Consider the following 19,710-nt stretch of genomic DNA (forward strand, 5'->3'; position numbering starts at 1 on the left):
TTTTTTTTTCCCCCTCATAGATTGTAAGCTTGCGAGCAGGGCCCTCATTCATCTTGGTATCTGTTATTATCTATGTGATTATTGTTATGCTGTAAAGTCTATTGTCTGTACAAGTCCCCTCTGAAATGTAAAGTGCTGCGGAATATGTCGGCGCTATAGAAATAAAAATTATTATTATTATTATTACTTCTTCCTGGTGAAGTCCGTGTTTGGTGTCCGTGCCCAAACAGTAGGTGTTTGGTATGAATGCCGAACTTTACTGTTCGAGTTTGCCCATCTCTATTTATGAGATTGAATTATTGAATGCTTCAACGGATACCAGTGATTCTGAAAATGATTTTTTCAAGACGTATTGTACTTATTGTTAGTGGAAAGTTTAGTCTGATAAAAAAAAGCGTTTATTTGTGAAAACTGAACATTTGATGCAAATTTGGAAACATTTCACAATTTTCAAACTTAATTTTTCTGCCCATAAACCATATAGCAAAATAGTTAAACAACATTTATCAGATAGCTACTTTATAGCAGAATAACATGTTTTATTGCTAGGAAGTTACAAGAGTTAAAAGTTGATCAGCAATTTCTCAATTTTCCAACAAAATTTACAAAACCAATTTTTGCAGGGACGACGTCATATTTGAAGTGACTTTGAGGGGGTCACCATATTCAATAACTTTATGAACCCTTTACCTACACACAGGAATTAAAGCAATGTGGAAGGAAAAAATAATAACATACTTTTTCCCTCAAAAATGTTGATTTAGCCCCCAATTTTTCATTTTCACAAGGGTAACAGGAGAAAATGGACCATACAATTTCTTGAGTAATTTACCCCATATGTGGTGGAAAACTACTGTTTGGGCACCCGGCAGGACTTGGAAGGAAAGGAGCACCGCTGAAAGGAAAATTGGCTGGCATAGATCGCGGGGACACCATGTTGCATTTGCAGATTCCCTGATGTGCCTACACAGTAGAAACCCCCACAAGTAACCACATGTTGGAAACTACACCCCTCAAGGAACTTATCGAGAGATGTGGTGAGCACTTTGAAACTGCAGGTGCATCCCAGAATTTTATAATGTTGAACCGTGAAAATTAAAAAAATAAATTTTTCCCTCAAAAATGTTGGTTTTGCCCCCAATTTTTCATTCTCAAAAAGGTAAGAGGAGAAAATTGAAAATAACATTTGTTGTGCAATTTCTCCTGAGTATGCAGATACCCGATATGTGGTGGAAAACTACTATTTGGGTGCACGGCAGGGATCGGAAAGGAAGGAGTGAAAACTAAATTCTGGAGCTTAATTTTAGCTGGAATATATTGCGGATCCCATGTCACATTTGAAGAGCCCTTGACATGCCAAAATAGCACAAACTACACCTCTTGAGGAATCCATCTAGGGGTCTATTGAGCATTTTTAACATTCAGGAGATTCACAGAATTGTATAACAAATAGGCTGAACAAATGAAAAATTACCATTTTTTACAACTAAAATGTTGCTTTGGCCCCAAGTTTTTAATTTTTAAAGGGGATATTAGGAGAAAATTAATAGTAAAATTTGTTATGCAATTACTCCTGAGTACACCAATATCCTATATGTAGTGAAGAAACTAGAGAGCAATAGTGCAAATAGGGTGAAACCTGTGATACAAAGGGTGAATAAACAGGGGCTGTAAGCTCACCTTGTTTTGTTGAAACTGCAACAATGAATATGCTTGGACACCTTCAGCAGACTGTGGGTGATGGATGGCTTTCCTGATCTGCTGTCAATATCCCACAAAGAAGAATAAAATAAAAACATTTGTTTATTCTGTGGTGTGGATCTACACATTTTGAGGAACTCCAACCTCATCCTCAGGAAATAACCACATTGTAGCCAATATCCCATGAGTGGTAGAAAACTACTTTTGAGGCACCGTGCAAAGCTCAGAATGGAAGAAGCACCATTTTGGAGTTCAGATTTTGCTGGGATGGTTTGAGGGTGCCATGTCACACTGGCAGAGCCCCTGAGGTCCAAAACAGCAGAAATCCTTCCATAAGTGACCTCATTTTACAAACTACAACTCCCAATGAATTCATCTAGGGGTGCAGTGAGCATGTTGTCACCACATATACCTCTCAGCATTTGATATCACATTTTTAGAGCTAAAATGTTGTTTTAGTCTCAAATTTTACATTTTTATAAGTTCTAATAGAAAAAAATGGATCTCAGCTGTGCAATTTCTACTGAGTGTGCCAATGCACTATATGTAATCAGGAACTACTTTCCAAGGACAGTGGAAAGCTCAGAAGGGAAGGAGCACTGTATTATAGTGCAGATGTTATGATTATGGTTTTCTGGTGCCATGACCCGCTTGTAGAGGTGTGTAGTGATCATGTTGACACCACGGGTGTGTACAGAATTTTTTTTTACCATTGGGCAGTGAAGAAAAAAAAAATGACATTTTCACCACAAAAATTTTTTTTTAGATTTCACATTTTCACACAAGAAAATTGGTAAAAATTACACCACAACTTATCACACAATTTCTGCTGAAGGCAGCAATACCCCATATGTGGCTGTACAGTACTGCTTAGCCATCCGGCAAGACTCGGAAGGGACACAGTGCTATTTGCAACCTGGAGCACAGTGTGTAGTAATGATTTGACTCCATAGGTATTTACCAGAAACAAGCAGCAGCTGATGTTGCCGAGGGCAAATTGCAACTCCGCTATTGTAGTGCCAAGTACATCGTAGATATGTAGATAGGGGCAAAATTGTTTGGTGAATTGGAACACGCAGAGTTAAAATTTCACCTCACAACATAGCCTATGATGCTCTCGGGGTCCAGATGTCTGACTGTGCCAAATTTTGTGGCTGTAGCTGTGACGGTGCGGATGCCAATCCCGGACATACATACATACACACACACACATTGAGCTTTATATATTAGATTGCAATGCACTAGCACTGCAGTGCATAATACCTGTCAGTGCTGCAATGTCAGAAGCCTCTTAGACCATGAATCCAATAGACTTTCCGTAGCTGGGCAACTGATGTCGTCATGACGACCTTGAGTTGCCAAGGCAGCGATCAGGTCCTCATGACGACGTTGCAGGCGTGCCGATCTTACAGGAGGGGCACCCTCCCACTCCTAGCCTTCTTAATGTTGTGATCGATATCAATTGCTGCATCTAGAGGGTTAAACAGTTGTGGATGTTGCGGGCATCGCTCCTAGCAGTGAGAGCTAGGTCTCAGCCATAATGTAAGCTGAGCTCCAGGCAGCAATCGCATGAGCACAGCTCCTGTGCCCGCATGAGCTCCAGGACGCACCCTTACGTCCTAGGTCAGGAACCCTTTCCCAACCAGAATATGGATCTGTCCAAAGTCTTGAAGGGGATAATGTTCTGAATTTCCCCATGGTGGGACGATTAAAGGATTATCTTATGTACAATGAGAAATGTGGTTTGTTCTTTTGTTTTATGATGTAACCTTGTTATGTTGTATTATCTTCAAAGAAATGTTTAAAAAAAAGGAATTGAACCATATGAAGGCTCTTATTTTTAAGAAAAGTATTTTTCACACAAAACTGAACTACAACAAATTTTATGAAAAGGGAACAGAAATACAAAGAAAAAAACAAGAACAAAATATATATGCTTAAGAAACAACATAAAAAAAGACAACTATTTTTCATCCCAAGATTGTCTGAAAAAAATCGCTAATTATTTTGAAATATATGGAATGCAATTATACGGCAGCGGGATAACATTTCATACATTACATAAATGCAAATACATACAGTACAAATACATTAGTGTGAAATGTTTCATCTGTGCGTGTGATCCCTGTTAAAATCTAAAAAATAATATTTATATATATGTATAAGCCATCTAGGTGTTAGAGCCATGTTTGGTCCAGATAATGGTACAATGATCTGAAATACTATGTCTAAAATATAGTTTACATTCCCTTGCTATATGGGAGTATTTACCTTGAGCCTTTTATATATATATACACACATGAATCCATGTTATAAATTTTTTTAAGTGCTTTATGTTTGCCTACCATCAATACATACTTATACTTGAAGAAATGAATATCACAATATTTAGTTAAGTGCTTCCACAGCTTTTCCAAACCCTCTTTCTATTTACAAGTACTTTAATTTTTCATATATTTGCTGCTGATGAATTCTAGAAAATATAAAAGATTTTGAACTACTAATGAATACTGTATTGCGTTCTAAATATTTAAGCTCAAAGTGTCCAAGAACAAAATAAAACTTTGAACTAGTGACTTCACCTTTTTGCTGGGTGAAACAAATTTGTTAAATTAACACTGAGTTTTTCATTGAAATTTTCTTCGACTTCTTCCCTTCTGTACAATTTTTATAGTGTTATTTTATATTTGGGAAGGTTAAAAGAAGACCCGCACTACTCAAACTATAGTGTATTAATGATTGTCAGAAAGTCTTTGATACACTGCAAAATTTCAAAATATTCAGCAGATGACAGGTACTCCATCCGTATTAAAGATCATTCCTGTGGTAGGCTCATAGGTTCCTGCAAGATAGTAGAGGTCCTCGCTGTCTTGGTACTTTTTTGTTCTTAGCATCTGCTCATACTGATCAAGAGCTACAACAAGACACTTATGAGAAACAGTCTGCACATCATTTTCATCCACATGAGAGGACTGGTACAAAGCACGCTGCAAAAGACAAGCAAACAAAGGTTTATGTAGTAAAATTTAGATCATTGTGCAATATTTGTGACTATAAAAATCTGGTGGATTGTTTTGAGTTACAATTTTAGAGTGATGAACTTCCTAAACAGTGGGGTAAACGCACATGATAAAAATCAAGCTACAAGTTTTTGTAACAGATGTTTTTTTTTACACTCAATAGAACTTTCTGCAACATCAAATGAAAACACTTACATTTTTTTAAATTTAGAGATTTGATTAACCCCTTCGCGACCTTGGGTTTTTCTGTTTTTGGTCTCGGCACCAACATCTCAGTAGAAGAGATCTCAGCACCAAGATCTAAATCTGCGCATGCGCCATCCCCGGCGGCCGTTTTCCCAGAGTTCACCGCAAAGTAAACCATGGAAGTACGGGGACTCCGGGCTTTCACAAAATGTTGGCGGAAACACCACACCACTGAACACCCGCAGCGTTGCACATCCGAACACCCCTTTCTCCCAGTCTGGAGTCCGCAGCATCGCCCCACTCCTGCCAGGAGTGACCCTGGGACTCCACAGCAGCAACCACCACCCCCGTTAAGCAATAAGACGCATGGATTGTAAGAAGCACTACCATTTCACTTTTTCCCATTTTTCTCCTCAAAACACATTTTTGAATATTTAATAATAAAATGTTATAATGCACTGTTACATACTAATTTTTTTTTTTAATTCGTTTATTGAACCAAAGGCAGGATATACAATATGCAAACTGACAGCAATGAAAATATCATGTAACACACATACATATCACAGAGCATCAATGTCAAACAGCGTGTGTATACCAACTGTGCATTGAATAAAACATACTGTCAATTGCCTTACATTAGTCTGTGTATTATTATTCAAATAATAAAGCCTGCCTACTTCTAAAACATTACTACTACTACTACAAAACAACTATTTGCAGCCTATGTCTATATAATTAGCTCTCTATCATGCGATATCTCCGTCCTACAACGTAAGGTGAGAGGAATTCTACCTCTCCCATACCTTCTCAAATTTACCCGGGCACCCTCTGTTTTGGTAAAGCGTACGCTCATATGGGATAATCAAGTTCACCAATTCTATCCAGGCCCTAAGGGAGGGATCCGAACTCCCCATCCACCGCAGTGCCAACACCTTCCGTGCTATGAACAATGTCTCCCATAAGAAAATCCCCGTATAATGTCCCCATATCTCATCATCCCACACCCCAAACAGACAAACCAATGGCTCAAGGGGAACAGGAATCTGTGCCAGGGAGGTTAATAATGACGTTACCTCTTTCCAATAATGTATTATAATTGGACATTGCCAAATCATATGACCAAAATCCGCATCGGATGCATGGCATCTCAGACACTCCGAAGATTGGAAACGGCCCATCTTAAAAAGTCGAGTCGGAGTCCAATATGATTGGTTTATGATATAAAGTTGTATCATTCTATTGTTAATTGACGGACACACCTTAGTTGGCGACTCCAAAATTTCCTCCCACTCCTCTCCTTGTGTATCAGGGATGAGCCTTTCCCATTTCCCCCTAACCAAGCATACGGCAGATTCCGTCCCCACCGATAGCATGTGTGTGTACAGAGAGGAGATGAGACCCTGGGGACCCTGTGATTTAAGAATGCCTATCAAGGGTAGAGACGAAATAGCATTATTCATACCGACATGTCTCATGTGCGACTGAAAGGCTGATCTTAATTGCAAATATCGGAAGAATTGTGACCACGGGACATTGCACTTAGCTTGTAATTGTTCAAACGATAATAGTGTACCGCATTCATATATATCCCCTATCGTAGAGACATTGCACTGAGGGCAGAATTCAGCAGATGGGTGGGCAAACACTGTCAGAAAATAACTGTTATTTCATAAGGGCATTTCAGCTATGATATTACTAAATCCAACCACCATTAATCTGTCTCTAAACTAGTCTTGCTAGATGAAGCATGGGTAGCAGATGTGGGACTTTTACTTTTTCCATCTCCAAGAACCCCAGCGGGCAATCAGCATGTGCAGCATGAAGCAAATGGCTCTCAGAATTAGGAAGATGATTACCAGGCATCCACTTATTTATAGCCTTTGCCTGTCCCACCAGATAATATAGAAAAAAATCTGGTAGCGCCACCCCCCCCCCCTTTTTTTGGCCTTTTTAGGGTGGATAGCTTAAGTTTTGGCCCCCATATGAAAGACTTAATTTGGGAATTTAAGTTAGTGAAAAAAAGACTTAGGCACCACCACAGCACTATGTTGGAGAAAATAGCTGATCTTAGGGAGTAGTATCATTTTAATTAGATTAATGCGTCCAGCTACAGAAAGCGGGAGTTTACTCCAAATCGCAAATTTGACTTTAACCATCTCTAATAATGGATATATATTAAATTGTAGATCAAGTGTGCTAGATTGAGAAATATGAACACCCAAATATTTAAAATGTGGTACAATAGGCAACAAGGAGAGAGTCCCAAGTCGCGGCATCGGGGCATGAGAAAGAGGCATCAGAGCAGACTTCTCCCAATTTATATACAGGCCGGAATATCTTCTGAATTCATTTATAGTGCCAATTACCCCTGTCAACGTCTCCTCCGCTCTATCCATAAATATCATATCATCAGCATATAGGCCTATGGTGTCTACCCGATCTCCTATCTCTATACCCATAATATTAGGGGAAGTTCTCATGCGGATTGCCAAAGCCTCTATTACAAGAGCAAAGAGGGCCGGGGAAAGGGGACACCCCTGACGAGTCCCCCTGTGCAAAGAAAAGGACTCAGAAGCGGAGCCATTTACAATGACACGGGCTTTAGGTTTCATATATAATGTATTAACCCATTTTAAAAATCTATTTCCAAAACCGTATTTCTGCAAGCATGCGTGGAGAAAAGGCCACTCAAGGGAGTCAAAGGCCTTGGCTGCATCCAACGACGCCAATGCCCATCTATTGTCTGGCATCAGGGAGCTATACTGAACCACCGATTGAACCCGTCTAATATTAATGGAGGTGCTCTTCCCAGGCAAAAAGTCAGTCTGGTCAGGATGTACAAGTTCCAAAATAATTGAATTTAGCCTAGTTGCCAAGATCTTCGTAAAAATTTTGTAATCCACATTTACTAAAGATATGGGGCGATAAGATCCACAGTCCAGAGGGTCCTTCCCCTCTTTCTTAAGCACTATTATATTAGCTTCATAGAAGGACTCTGGCATGACCCCCCCACCCCAAATCCCCCAGAACACCGACAATAAAAGTGGCGCTAAAATCTCCCGGTATTTCCTGTACAGCTCAATAGGGAATCCATCCGGCCCAGGGGCTTTCCCAGAGGCCATATCCCTCGTGGCATCTTCTATCTCTTCCAGAGTGAACTCAGCGTCCATAAAGGCCCTCTGAGAGGCACTTAGTGTGGGAAACATTATATCTGATAGATAGTCTAGACACCCCTGGTTACCAATGTCATTCTTTGAACTGTACAGTGAGCTATAATAATCATGGAAACACCCCACTATTTCTTCCGTCGAGGACACCACTGTACCATTGAGCTGTGGATCTGTAATATTGTGTTAGTTGTATTGTGCTGCGGCACCAAATAGGCCAGATATTTGCTAGACTGGTTCCCTAGCTCAAAGTAGGACTGGCGAGTAAAAAATAATTTACGTTTGGACTTGGAATCTATATGCTGAGTATATAATCTTTGGGCAGTTAACCACTCCACTCTATTACCACTAGTTTGATTAGATATGTAAGCAGCCTCTGTATCCTTCAATCGTTGATCTATTTCGTCATCCTCCCCCAACGTCACCCGTTTGATGTAGGAGATTGTAGAAGATAGGCAGCCCCTCAAGTACGCCTTAAGGGTGTCCCAAAATAAATTAACATTCTGGGGTTCGGGGTGGGAGGACACGAAAATATGTAATTGGTCAATTGTTCTATCGGGTGACTTGATCAATTTCAGCCAGAAAGGGTTTAATTTCCAAGTTATCCTACCACCCGGTGGGCCAAACCTGAGCTTAAGAATGATTGGGCTATGGTCTGAAATCCCTCTACTTCCATGTTTAATACTATCCACTCACATCGCCAGACCACTAGATCCAAAAATGTAATCTATGCGAGATAAGGAACGCCTAGTGGAAGAATGGCAAGTATACTCTCTTGTTTTTGGGTGACGTGTTCTCCATAGGTCCAACCAACCACTACCTTCTATAAACTGTGTCCCGTCATCCAGTCTCAATCTATAAAGGCAATTATTCATAACCAAATTAAAATCCCCCATACAAATAACATCTACGTCTGGGTAGTTTAAAGCAAAACTCAATGATTTCTGGAGAATCGACGGACCAGCTGGAGGGGGATTATAAACACACAGAATAACATATTTCCTAGAATTGATCAGTGCATACACAAATATGAAGCGACCTTCAGAGTCTCGCTGGGCCTCCCGGACTTCCCATCTAACGTCTTTGTGTATTAATAATGAGACCCCCCTAGAGTAACTGGTGTGAAATGCGTGTATAGACCATTGAACCCATGGCTTTTGTACACTCCGAGCTGTATCCCTGGTCAAGTGGGTCTCGACCAGAGCCACAATATGAGGGTGATAGTGCCTAATTTGTGAAAATACTTTAATCTTTTTCCGGGGGGCTTGATACCCCTCACATTCCACGTCATGCAGATTAATTCAGAACCCATCTCCACTTATCTGGGCATGTTGCGTATCGGTGCCAAAGTAGAACTCAGAGACATCACGCAAATAGTAGGACTTCCATTGGCTGCAACCTCTACCTAAGTAACTCTGAAAGCTAAAACTAAAGCTTTTAGACAAAAAGACAACAAAATATAAACCTAGTAACATACGAGCAAAGTCCCGCTCCTTTATCAAAAAACAAGGGGATACCACCAATAAACACAGTGTCCGGTACTATAGATCTCTGGGTGTCCGCCAGGAGAGCTCCGATTAAGCCCGCAATGAAAGGATCCAGATGAAAATAGAAACTCTAGGACTCCTTTGGAGGGGATCCTCTATGGGACCGAAGCCACTCGGCAGCCTCCGCCGGATCCGTGAAAAACACGGAGGAACCCCCGTGGACAACCCGAAGCCGAGCTGGATAAATCATGGAATATACAATGTTCTTTTCCCTGAGCCTCTTCTTGATGTCGATAAATTGCGCACGCTGCTTCTGAAGTTCCACGGAGAAATCCGGGAAGATTGAAATCACGGCGTCGTTGAACTTGATGGGGCTCTTTTGTCGTGCGAGGCGCAGAATGGTGTCTCTATCCTTGCAGTTGAGGAGACGTGCCAGGAAGGGTCTAGGCGGGGCCCCCGAAGGCAGAGGTTTGGTGGGAACTCTGTGGGCTCTCTCAACAGCGAACACCGAGGAGAATTCATCTCCCAGAGAGGTCTTAAGCCAGCCTTCTAGGAATTGCTCAGGGTGTTTACCTTCAGAGCGTTCAGGCAGACCGATGACACGGATGTTGTTCCGACGCATTGTTTTCTAGGACATCCGCTTTTTGCCTCCAGGTGTTCATAGATCCCGCTACCTTAGTTAGCTTAGCATCCATAGGCGTAATGGTGTCTTCCACCTGGGACACTCTTGTCTCCACCTCCGTGATGCGCCCCCTCATGGCCTGCATATCATGACGGAGTCTCCCCACCTCAGTGTAGACATCCTCTATTTTCTCCGTCAGGCATGTCCTGGTGAAGGAGATAGCCTGCATCAACTGTTCAGATGCCTGTTTAAGGGTCATTTCTTCCTGTTCAATCTCTTCTCCACCCCCTGAGGGACGATTTTTACGCTGAGATTGTGAGGAAGTGTTTCGTAAATAGCGTGCACTCTCAGAGGGGTCAGGTCTGACAAATTCCTTCAATTTTTCTGCCGCCGTCGATCCCTTAGACCGATTCATGATTAAGAACCACGAAATATCCCAGCGTAGCTGAAATTATACAGTCCAGAAATTCTCCTGTTGCACTTATATGTATACAGCAGGGGCCACACTCATCAGTTATATCCTGGGGGCAGAGTTCGTGCAAGGCTCCTATGGCGGGGGGGAGGGATACCCACTCCCAGAGAGAGCAGCAATGGGAGGGGGAGCAGATTCCCCCACAGTAATGGCACCAGCAGGCCAGCGATTTAGAGTAGAGAGAGGAAAATATGCAGGGCCCATCTTTCAGGGCACTCACCACACTCCTCTCCGATCCTTTAGGATACAGATCACTGCCCCAGCGATGCTGCAACTCTGGAGACTGGACACTGCGCTCCTTCTGGCAGAGCGCACGTCCTATATGGCTGCCGCTCCCTTCGGGCCCCGCCGTCCACCCCCGTCCTCCAAGGCTCCTCCGCTCACCGCGTCCTCCCTTATCCAGCTAGCCGGCTTCTTCACTGCACCAGCAGCGGTGTTGCAGCAGGGACTGACGCGCAGCTCAAAGCGGCCGAGCTGCGCGCCCAAGATGGCCGCCGCCTCGTGGGGAACAGCCGCCCGCTCCAGCTCCTCCAGCCGCTCACACCCCGGCCGCTCACCGTCCTCCTGAGGGGGCCCAGGGGCGATTCCGGCATCCAGAGGGGGCCAGGCAGCCCCAAATATGTCTTTGAAAAAGGTCCCAGCCTGCAGGATTATACAGGATGGTAAGGAGCTCTCCCGTCCAGCGTCCTTTCCCTCTCACTCCATAGCCACGCCCCCTTACATACTAATTTTAGTAAGAACTATGTCCTCCTTTAGCAGATATGAGATTTTCAATGTGTTTTGGCATTGATTCTACCAAGTTTTTGCATAAATTCTTCAATTCTTCATCATGGAACCACACTTGTATGGCACTGTTTATCATACGTTCTTTGGTTGTACAGTCGATTTTGCCAAGACGTCTCTTCACAATGCTCCATAAATTTTCTATAGGATTTAAGTCTGGTGAATTGCCAGGCCAGTCCAGCACTTTTACTATTTTCTTCCAGGAATTTCTTCACACACTTTTACGCATGAATGGCACAATAAAACATTTTAAAACGACTATGTATTTGGATGAATTCATCATACCATCAACAGGAAATAAGCTCCCTGTACCATCAGCTGTAAAAAAGCCCCAAAACATCTGTTTTTGAGGGTGTTTTACAGTTTGTTGAATATGATCAGCGCACAATGGTTCATTTTTGCTTCTTCTAACAACACTTGCTCTGTACCCTTGAACAAAAAGATGGGTTTCATCACTGAAAATTACCTTTTTCCACTGGCTAGTTGTCCAAGATTTATATTTTTTTGCCCATGCGAGTTGTTTTGCCTTCATTGGAGATGTCAGAAGTTGTTTCTTTACTGGCTTTGTTACCCTCCGACCAACTTCCAGAAGCCTGCGCTGTACAGTCGAATTGCTAATATCAATACCTGCAGTGAACAAGTCTCTTTGGAGGTCTTTACTTGTTTTTCTTGCATTAATTTTACTATTTCCCTTTTCGATTTCGAGAAAACGATCCAGTTTCATTGTGTTTGCGAATTATTCTTGAAACGGTAGATTTTCCAACAAGAAGCGATTTCTCTTACAGTCAGACTTGTATGTTCATTAGGAGTAATAATTCTAGACCTCTTCCATGGAGTAACATCCATTTTTACAGGCACGAATCACACTGAGAGAAAAAGTACACTAAACCACTCCTCACAGAAACAAGCTCTCAACTGAAGCTGAGGGGGCAGCTAGTTGTTATTTTCTGACTAAAACCAGTCAAATCACATTTTGTTACTCAAGGTTGTACACTCACACCTGTTCAAAGCAGTTAAAACTGGTTTGAATCACTGACTGGTAACCAACTTACGATTTTACTTAAAAAAATGCTTTGTCCCAATTAATTTGCACAGCACTGTATGGTATATTATTTTTTATTTAAGTGTTGAAAAAAAAAATCCAAAGCTTCTAAAGCAAAAGAAATTGCCATTTTCCGAGACCCATAGCGTATCCATTTTTCGTGATCTGGGGCTGGGTGACGTCTTATTGTTTCTGTGCCGAGCTGACGTTTTTATTGATATCATATTGGTGATACGATATTTTGATCGCTCGTTATTGCATTTTAATGCAATGTTGCGGCGACCAAAAAAAACAAAAACGTAATTCTGGCAATTTGATTTTTTTTCTCGCTACGCAGTTTACTAATCGATGAAACATCTTTGGAGATGGCTTATGGTGGAGAAATGAACTTCAATTCATGGGCAACAGCTCTGGTGGACATTCCTGCAGTCAGCATGCCAATTCCACACTCCCTCAAAACTTGTGACATCTGTGGCATTGTGCTATGTGAAAAACTGCACATTTTAGAGTGGCATTTTATTGTGGTAAGCCGCAGACACACCTGTGCAATTAGGCTGTTTAATCAACATTTTGATATGCCACAACTGTAAGGTGGATGGATTATCGCAGCAAATGAGATAAGCTCGCTAACACAGATTTAGACAAATTTGTGAACAACATTTTAGAGAAAAAGGCCTTTGGTGTACATAGAAAAAACTTTTAGATCCTTTAGTTCAGCTCATGAAAAATGAGAGCAAAAACAAAAGTGTTGCGTTTATATTTTTATTATTTATTTATACAGTCATATGTTAAAGTTTGGGCACCCCTATTAATGTTAACCTTTTTTCTTTATAACAATTTTGGTTTTTGCAACAGCTATTTCAGTTTCATATATCTAATAACTGATGGACTCAGTTATATTTCTGGATTCAAATGAGGTTTATTGTACTAACAGAAAATGTGCAATCTGCATTTAAACAAAATTTGACTGGTGCAAAAGTATGGGCACCCTTATCATTATCTTGATTTGAACACTCCTAACTACTTTTTACTGACTTCCTGAAGCACTAAATTGGTTTTATAACCTCATTGAGCTTTGAACTTCATAGCCAGGTGTATCAAATCATGAGAAACGGTATTTAAGGTGGCCACTTGCAGAGAAAAATTGATGAAGGGTTGCAACAAAGGACAGTCCGGATGGTGGATAAGCAGCCCCAATTAAGTTCTTTAAATTCAAGATGTCCTGCTGGTTCAGTGTGCATAAGTGTCAGAGCAAACTATACGCTGACAACTGAATGAAATTAAACGCTGTGGGCAGGGGACTCAGGAGGACCTCACCTCACTGCTGACACAGACACATAAAAAAGCTAGACTACAGTCTTCCAAAATGTACATGAGTAAGTAAAAATCCTTCTTGGAAACAGTCTTGTGGACAAATGAGACCAAGATAGAGCTTTTTGATAAAGCACATCATTCTACTGTTTACAGAAAATGGAACGAGGTCTACAAAGAAAAGAACAGTACCTACAACCAAATATGGTACAGGATCAAAGAGGTTTTGGTTGTTTTGCTGCCTCTGGCACTGGGTGCCTTGACAATGCAAGGCTTCATGATATCTGAAGATTACCATGAGATTCTTGGTCGCAATGTATTGTCCAGTGTCAGAAAGCTGGGTTTGCGTCCTAGGTCATTGGTCTTCCTTAAGGGCAATGACCCCAAACATACTTCAAGAGGCACCAGAAATGGATGGAAACAATGTACTGGAGAGTTCTGAAGTGGCTAGCAATGATCCAGATCAAAATCCCACTGAAAACCTGTGGAGAGATCTTAAAACTGTAGTTGGGAGAAGGCACCCTTCAAATATGATAGACCTGGAATAGTTTGCAAAAGAAGAGTTGTCAAAAATTCCAGTTGAGAAGTGTAAGAAGCTTGTTAATGGTAATAGGAAGCAATTTATTGCAATTATTTATTCCTAAAAGAAAATAGAACCCTAAAAATAACATTTATTAAAAGCACAAGCACTTAAAAAAAATCTAACAATTATATTACAGTGGTGTGACCAGTAAGGACCATCCAGGTTCAGATATATTGAAAAAAAGGTGGTGTGGTGGCTATTAATTCCCTAGAAATCCCAGCCACTCGCCCTACCTGATAGTTGAGGTTCGCACCCTAATGTCATCGATATGGCGCCTCCGATAAACGGCGGTGTCCCAGGATGTCCTGTTACACACCTATACTATATTGAGGATGCAGCACAGACAGTGAAAAAATCTAAATAACTAACAAATATGTGTATAAATGCAAAAAGAAAAAATACATGTGCCTGCTGGAAAAATTATCATATCCCAAATTAGAGAGGTATAGCCTTAAAATTGGTCTCTCTTCAAGTTATGCAAATTCATTGGTATGAAGCAGTGCAATAACTTACAGTGCTGGTCACCATTATGGGCAACCCTTCATTTTTTTCATAGATTGTACAATATGTTAAATAAATAAATGTACCAAAGTTATATCCTCAGGATTTTTTAACTAGTGGTCAAACGTAACAAGTTATCTAACACTGGGTAGTAAATGTCGCTCTAAAAATCTCTTGATAATTTTCTGATTTCACGATTCCTGTGATATGGTCAAGGTCTCTAGTACCAAACGCAGCAAAGCAACCCCACAGCATTATGAATCCTACACCATGCTTAACTGTTGACAGGGTGTTCTTTTCCTTATAAGCTTCATTGCGGCGTCTGTAAAAAAAACTGTTGCATTGCATTGCCAAAAAGCTCTATTTATGTTTCATCTGTCCACAGAATTTTCCCCCCAGAAGGATTGTGATTTGTCTAGATACTCTTTGGCGAAGATAAGTAGTTCCTTTTTATGTCTTTTCTTCAGCAATAGGTTCTTCCTTGACCTTGGCTCATAAAGCTGTGCTTGAAACTAGTTGAAACGATAATCCCGGACTTTTCCAGGTTGGCCTTCAGATCTTTGAATGTTTGACGTAGTGTTTTTCTCCACCATTTGCACCAACATTTGAAGACATCTTAAACTTCATGGGTGGCAATAACGATGAGCAGGACTGTAGATACCAAATGCATATGCATCATTCATAATAAATTTCCTTGGTAGTAGATTAATTAAAAAATAAGGCAAATAGTCATGAAAATATATACGCAGTTTCTCCATTGAATCAAATAATGAAAAGAACTTTTTTGTGACCCATAATCAGGGACATGTATCAATGTACTCATCAACATGGGAATTATATTAAATCAGTTAGAAAGAATGATACGTATCCACCCTTCGAAAAAAGGTCACAATGATGCTGTGCGCAGTGTGCAAACAATTTTGTCTGGCCTATTTTTGGGGATTCGTGTGAAATTAAGTCCAGATTGCAATTTTTGTGTCATTCCAATACACACACAGGAAATAAACATGTGTATAACAAAACATATATAATTGCAATAATTTTCTGAGAGAAATACTTCATTTTCTGGAACAATTTCAAAGGTGTCAACACTCTCAGCAATATAGAGTGCCTTGCAAAAGTATTTGGCCCCTGGAACTTTTCAACCTTTTCCCACATATCATGCTTCAAACATAAGGATACCAAATGTAAATTTTTGGTGAAGAATCAGCAACAAGTGGGACACAATTGTGAAGTTGGTTATTTTAATTTTTTGTGGAAATTCAAAAACTGAAAAGTGGGGCATGCAATATTATTCGGCCCCTTTACTTTCAGTGCAGCGAACTCACTCCAGCAGTTCATTGTGGATCTCTGAATGATCCAATGTTCTCCTAAATGACTAATGATGATAAATATAATCCACCTGTGTGTAATCAAGTCTCCGTATAAATACACCTGCTCTGTGATAGTCTCAGGGTTCCATTTGAAGCACAGAGAGCATCGTGAAGACCAAGGAACACAACAGGCAGGTCCGTGATACTGTTGTGGAGAAGTATAAAGCCAGATTTGGATACAAAATGATTTCCAAAACTTTAAACATCCCAAGGAGCACTGTACAAGCGATCATATTGAAATGAAAGGCGTATCATACCGCTGCAAATCTACCAAGACCTGGCCGTCCCTCTAAATTTTCATCTCAAACAAGGAGAAGACTGATCAGAGATGCAGCCAAGAGGCCCATGATCGCTCTGGATGAACTGCAGAGATCTACAGCTGAGGTGGGACAGTCTGTCCATAGGAGAACAATCAGTCATACACTGCACAAATCTGGCCTTTATGGAAGAGTGGCAAGAAGAAAGCCATTTCTCAAAGATATCCATAAAAGGAGTTGTTTAAGGTTTGCAACAAGCCACCTGAGAGACACACCAAACATGTGGAAGAAGGTGCTCAGGTCAGATGAAACCAAAATTGAACTTATTGGCAACAATGCCAAACGATATGCTTGGCGTAAAGGCAGCACAGCTCATCACCCTGAACACACCATTCCCACTGTCAAACATGGTGGTGGCAGCATCATGGTTTGGGCCTGCTTTTCTCCAGCAGGGACAGGGAAGATGGTTAAAATTGATGGGAAGATGGATGGAGCCAAATACAGGACCATTCTTGAAGAAAACCTGTTGGAGTCTGCAAAAGACCTGAGACTGGGACGGAGATTTGTCTTCCAACAAGACAATGATCCCAAACATAAAGCAAAATCTACAATGGAATGGTTCACAAATAAACGTATCCAGGTGTTAGAATGGCCAAGTCAAAGTCCAGGCCTGAATCCAATCGAGAATCTGTGGAGAGAGCTGAAAACTGCTTTTCACAAACGATCCCCATCAAACCTCACTGAGCTCGAGGTGTTTGCCAAGCAAGAACGGGCAAGAATTTCAGTCTCTTGATGTACAAAACTGATAGAGACATACCCCAAGAGACTTGCAGCTGTAATCGCAGCAAAAGGTGACGCAACAAAGTATTAAGTTAAAGGGGCCGAATAATATTGCATGCCCCACTTTTCAGTTTTTGAATTTCCACAAAAATTTAAAATAACCAATAAATTTCGTTCAATTTAGGCCTGTTTCACACTTCCGTTTTTGACCATCAGTCAAAATCCGCCATTATTTAAAAAAAACGGATCCGCCATTTTTTTTTTTGAGGATCTGTTTTCTTTCCCCATTGAATTGCATTACTGGCGGATCTTGACGGATGGCCATCCGTTGGATCCGTTTTTTTGCGGATCCGCCAAATTTTTTTGGTCCGCTGACATGCCTGGACAGACCCTGCAACTTTTTTTTGCTGCAGGATCCGCATTTTACAGTGCGCATGACTGGAGGAAGGAATTCAGCCGGAATTTTAACCCTGAAATCCTTTCTGGTGGATGGAAAAATTGTCTCTCTCTCTCTCCTTCCCGGACTGCGGTTCCTTTAAAATTCTGCATTCAACGGATCCGTCAAAAAAACGGTCCAGTGGCATCTGTTTGCATCAGTTACAAACAGATCCGCTTTCCGCCATTTTGGCGGATTTTAACTGACAAGAAAAAACGGATGTGTGAAAGAGGCCTTATCAGTTGTGTCAGACTTGTTGATTCGTCACCAAAAATTTACATTTGTTATCTTTATGTTTGAAGCATGATATGTGGGAAAAGGTTGAAAATTTCCAGGGGGCCGAATACGTTCGCAAGGCACTGTATATACACACAGGTCTTTCTCACAAAATTAGAATATCATCAAAAAGTTAATTTATTTCAGTTCTTCTTTACAAAAAGTGAAACTCATATATTATATATAGTCATTACAAACAGAGTGATCTATTTCAAGTGTTTATTTCTGTTAATGTTGATGAATGATTATGGTTTACAGCCAATGAAAACCCAAAAGTCATTATCTCAGCAAAGTAAGAATAATTAAGAAAAAATACCTGCAAAGGCTTCCTAAGTATTCAACCCCTTTACTACCAAGGGTGGTTTGCACGTTAACTCAGGGGCCAATTTTTACAATTCTGACCACTGTCCCTTTATGAGGTAATAACTCAGGAACGCTTCAACGGTTCTAGACGATTCTGAGACTGTTTTCTCGTTCGTGACATATTTTACTTCACTTTAGTGGTAAAATTTCTTCGCTATAACTTGCGTTTATTTATGAAAAACGGAAATATGGCGAAAATTTTGAAAATTTTGCAATTTTCAAAATTTGAATTTTTATGCCTTTAAACCAGAGTTATGTGACACAAAATAGTTAATAAATAACATTTCCCACATGTCTACTTTACATCAGCACAATTTTGGAAACAAAAATTTTTTTGTTAGGAAGTTATAAAGGTTAAAAGTTGACCAGCGATTTCTAATTTTTACAACAAAATTTACAAAACCATTTTTTTTAGGGACCACCTCACATTTGAAGTCACTTTGAGGGGTCTATATGGCAGAAAATACCAAAAGTGACACCATTCTAAAAACTGCACCCCTCAAGCTACTCAAAACTACATTCAAGAAGATTATTAACCCTTCAGGTGCTTCACAGAAGCAGAAGCAACATGGAAGGAAAAAATTAACATTTAACTTTTTAGTCACAAAAATGATCTGTTAGCAACAATATTTTTATTTTCCCAAGGGTAACAGGAGAAATTGGACCACAAAAGATGTTGTCCAATTTGTTCTGAGTATGCTGATACCCTATATGTGGGGGGGACTACTGTTTGGGCGCACGGCAGGGCTCGGAAGGGAAGCAGCGCCGTTTGACTTTTTCAACCTAAAATTGGCTGGAATTGAGATTGGATGCCATGTTGCGTTTGACGAACCCCCGATGTGCCCAAACGGTGGAAACCCCCCACAAGTGACCCCATTTTGGAAACTAGACCCCCCAAGGAACTTATCTAGATATGTGGGGAGCACTTTGAACCCCCAAGGGCTTCACAGAAGTTTATAACGTACAGCCGTATAAATAAAAAATCATATTTTTTTCCACAAAAATGATCTTTTCACCCCCAATTGTTATTTTCCCAAGAGTAACAGGACCCCAAAAGTTATTGCGCAATTTGTCCTGAGTACGCTGATACCCCATATGTGGGGGTAAACCACTATTTGGGCGCATGGCAGAGCTCGGAAGGGAAGCAGCGCCATTTGACCTTTGTGGCTGGAATTGAGATCGGACGCCATGTCGTGTTTGGAAAGCCCCTGATGTGCCAAAACAGTGGAAACCCCCCAATTCTAACTCCAACCCTAACCCCAACACACCGCTCAGCCCTAACCCTAGCCCTAACCCTAATGGGAAAATGGAAATAAATACATTTTTTTTATTTTATTATTTTTCCCT

The 19,710-nt window shown here is 40.8% G+C and overlaps 1 protein-coding gene across 8 annotated transcripts in view; it reads right to left on the minus strand.

Moving 5' to 3' along the window:
• Nucleotides 1-3,568: 3,568 nt before the first annotated feature.
• Nucleotides 3,569-19,710, minus strand: part of TNRC18 (trinucleotide repeat containing 18) — a 753,175-nt gene continuing 737,033 nt past the window's right edge. For all 8 annotated transcript variants that reach the window (XM_073558135.1, XM_073558139.1, XM_073558141.1 and 5 more), the window contains one exon: nucleotides 3,569-4,688. In XM_073558135.1, the coding sequence (XP_073414236.1) occupies nucleotides 4,482-4,688 (207 nt within the window). In that variant the 3' untranslated portion in view covers nucleotides 3,569-4,481. The remainder of the gene's footprint in view (nucleotides 4,689-19,710) is intronic.

Source organism: Dendrobates tinctorius, unplaced genomic scaffold (genome assembly GCF_039654945.1).
Source record: "Dendrobates tinctorius isolate UK_male_01 unplaced genomic scaffold, ASM3965494v1 ptg000254l, whole genome shotgun sequence".
NCBI classification, from domain to species: Eukaryota; Metazoa; Chordata; class Amphibia; order Anura; family Dendrobatidae; genus Dendrobates; species Dendrobates tinctorius.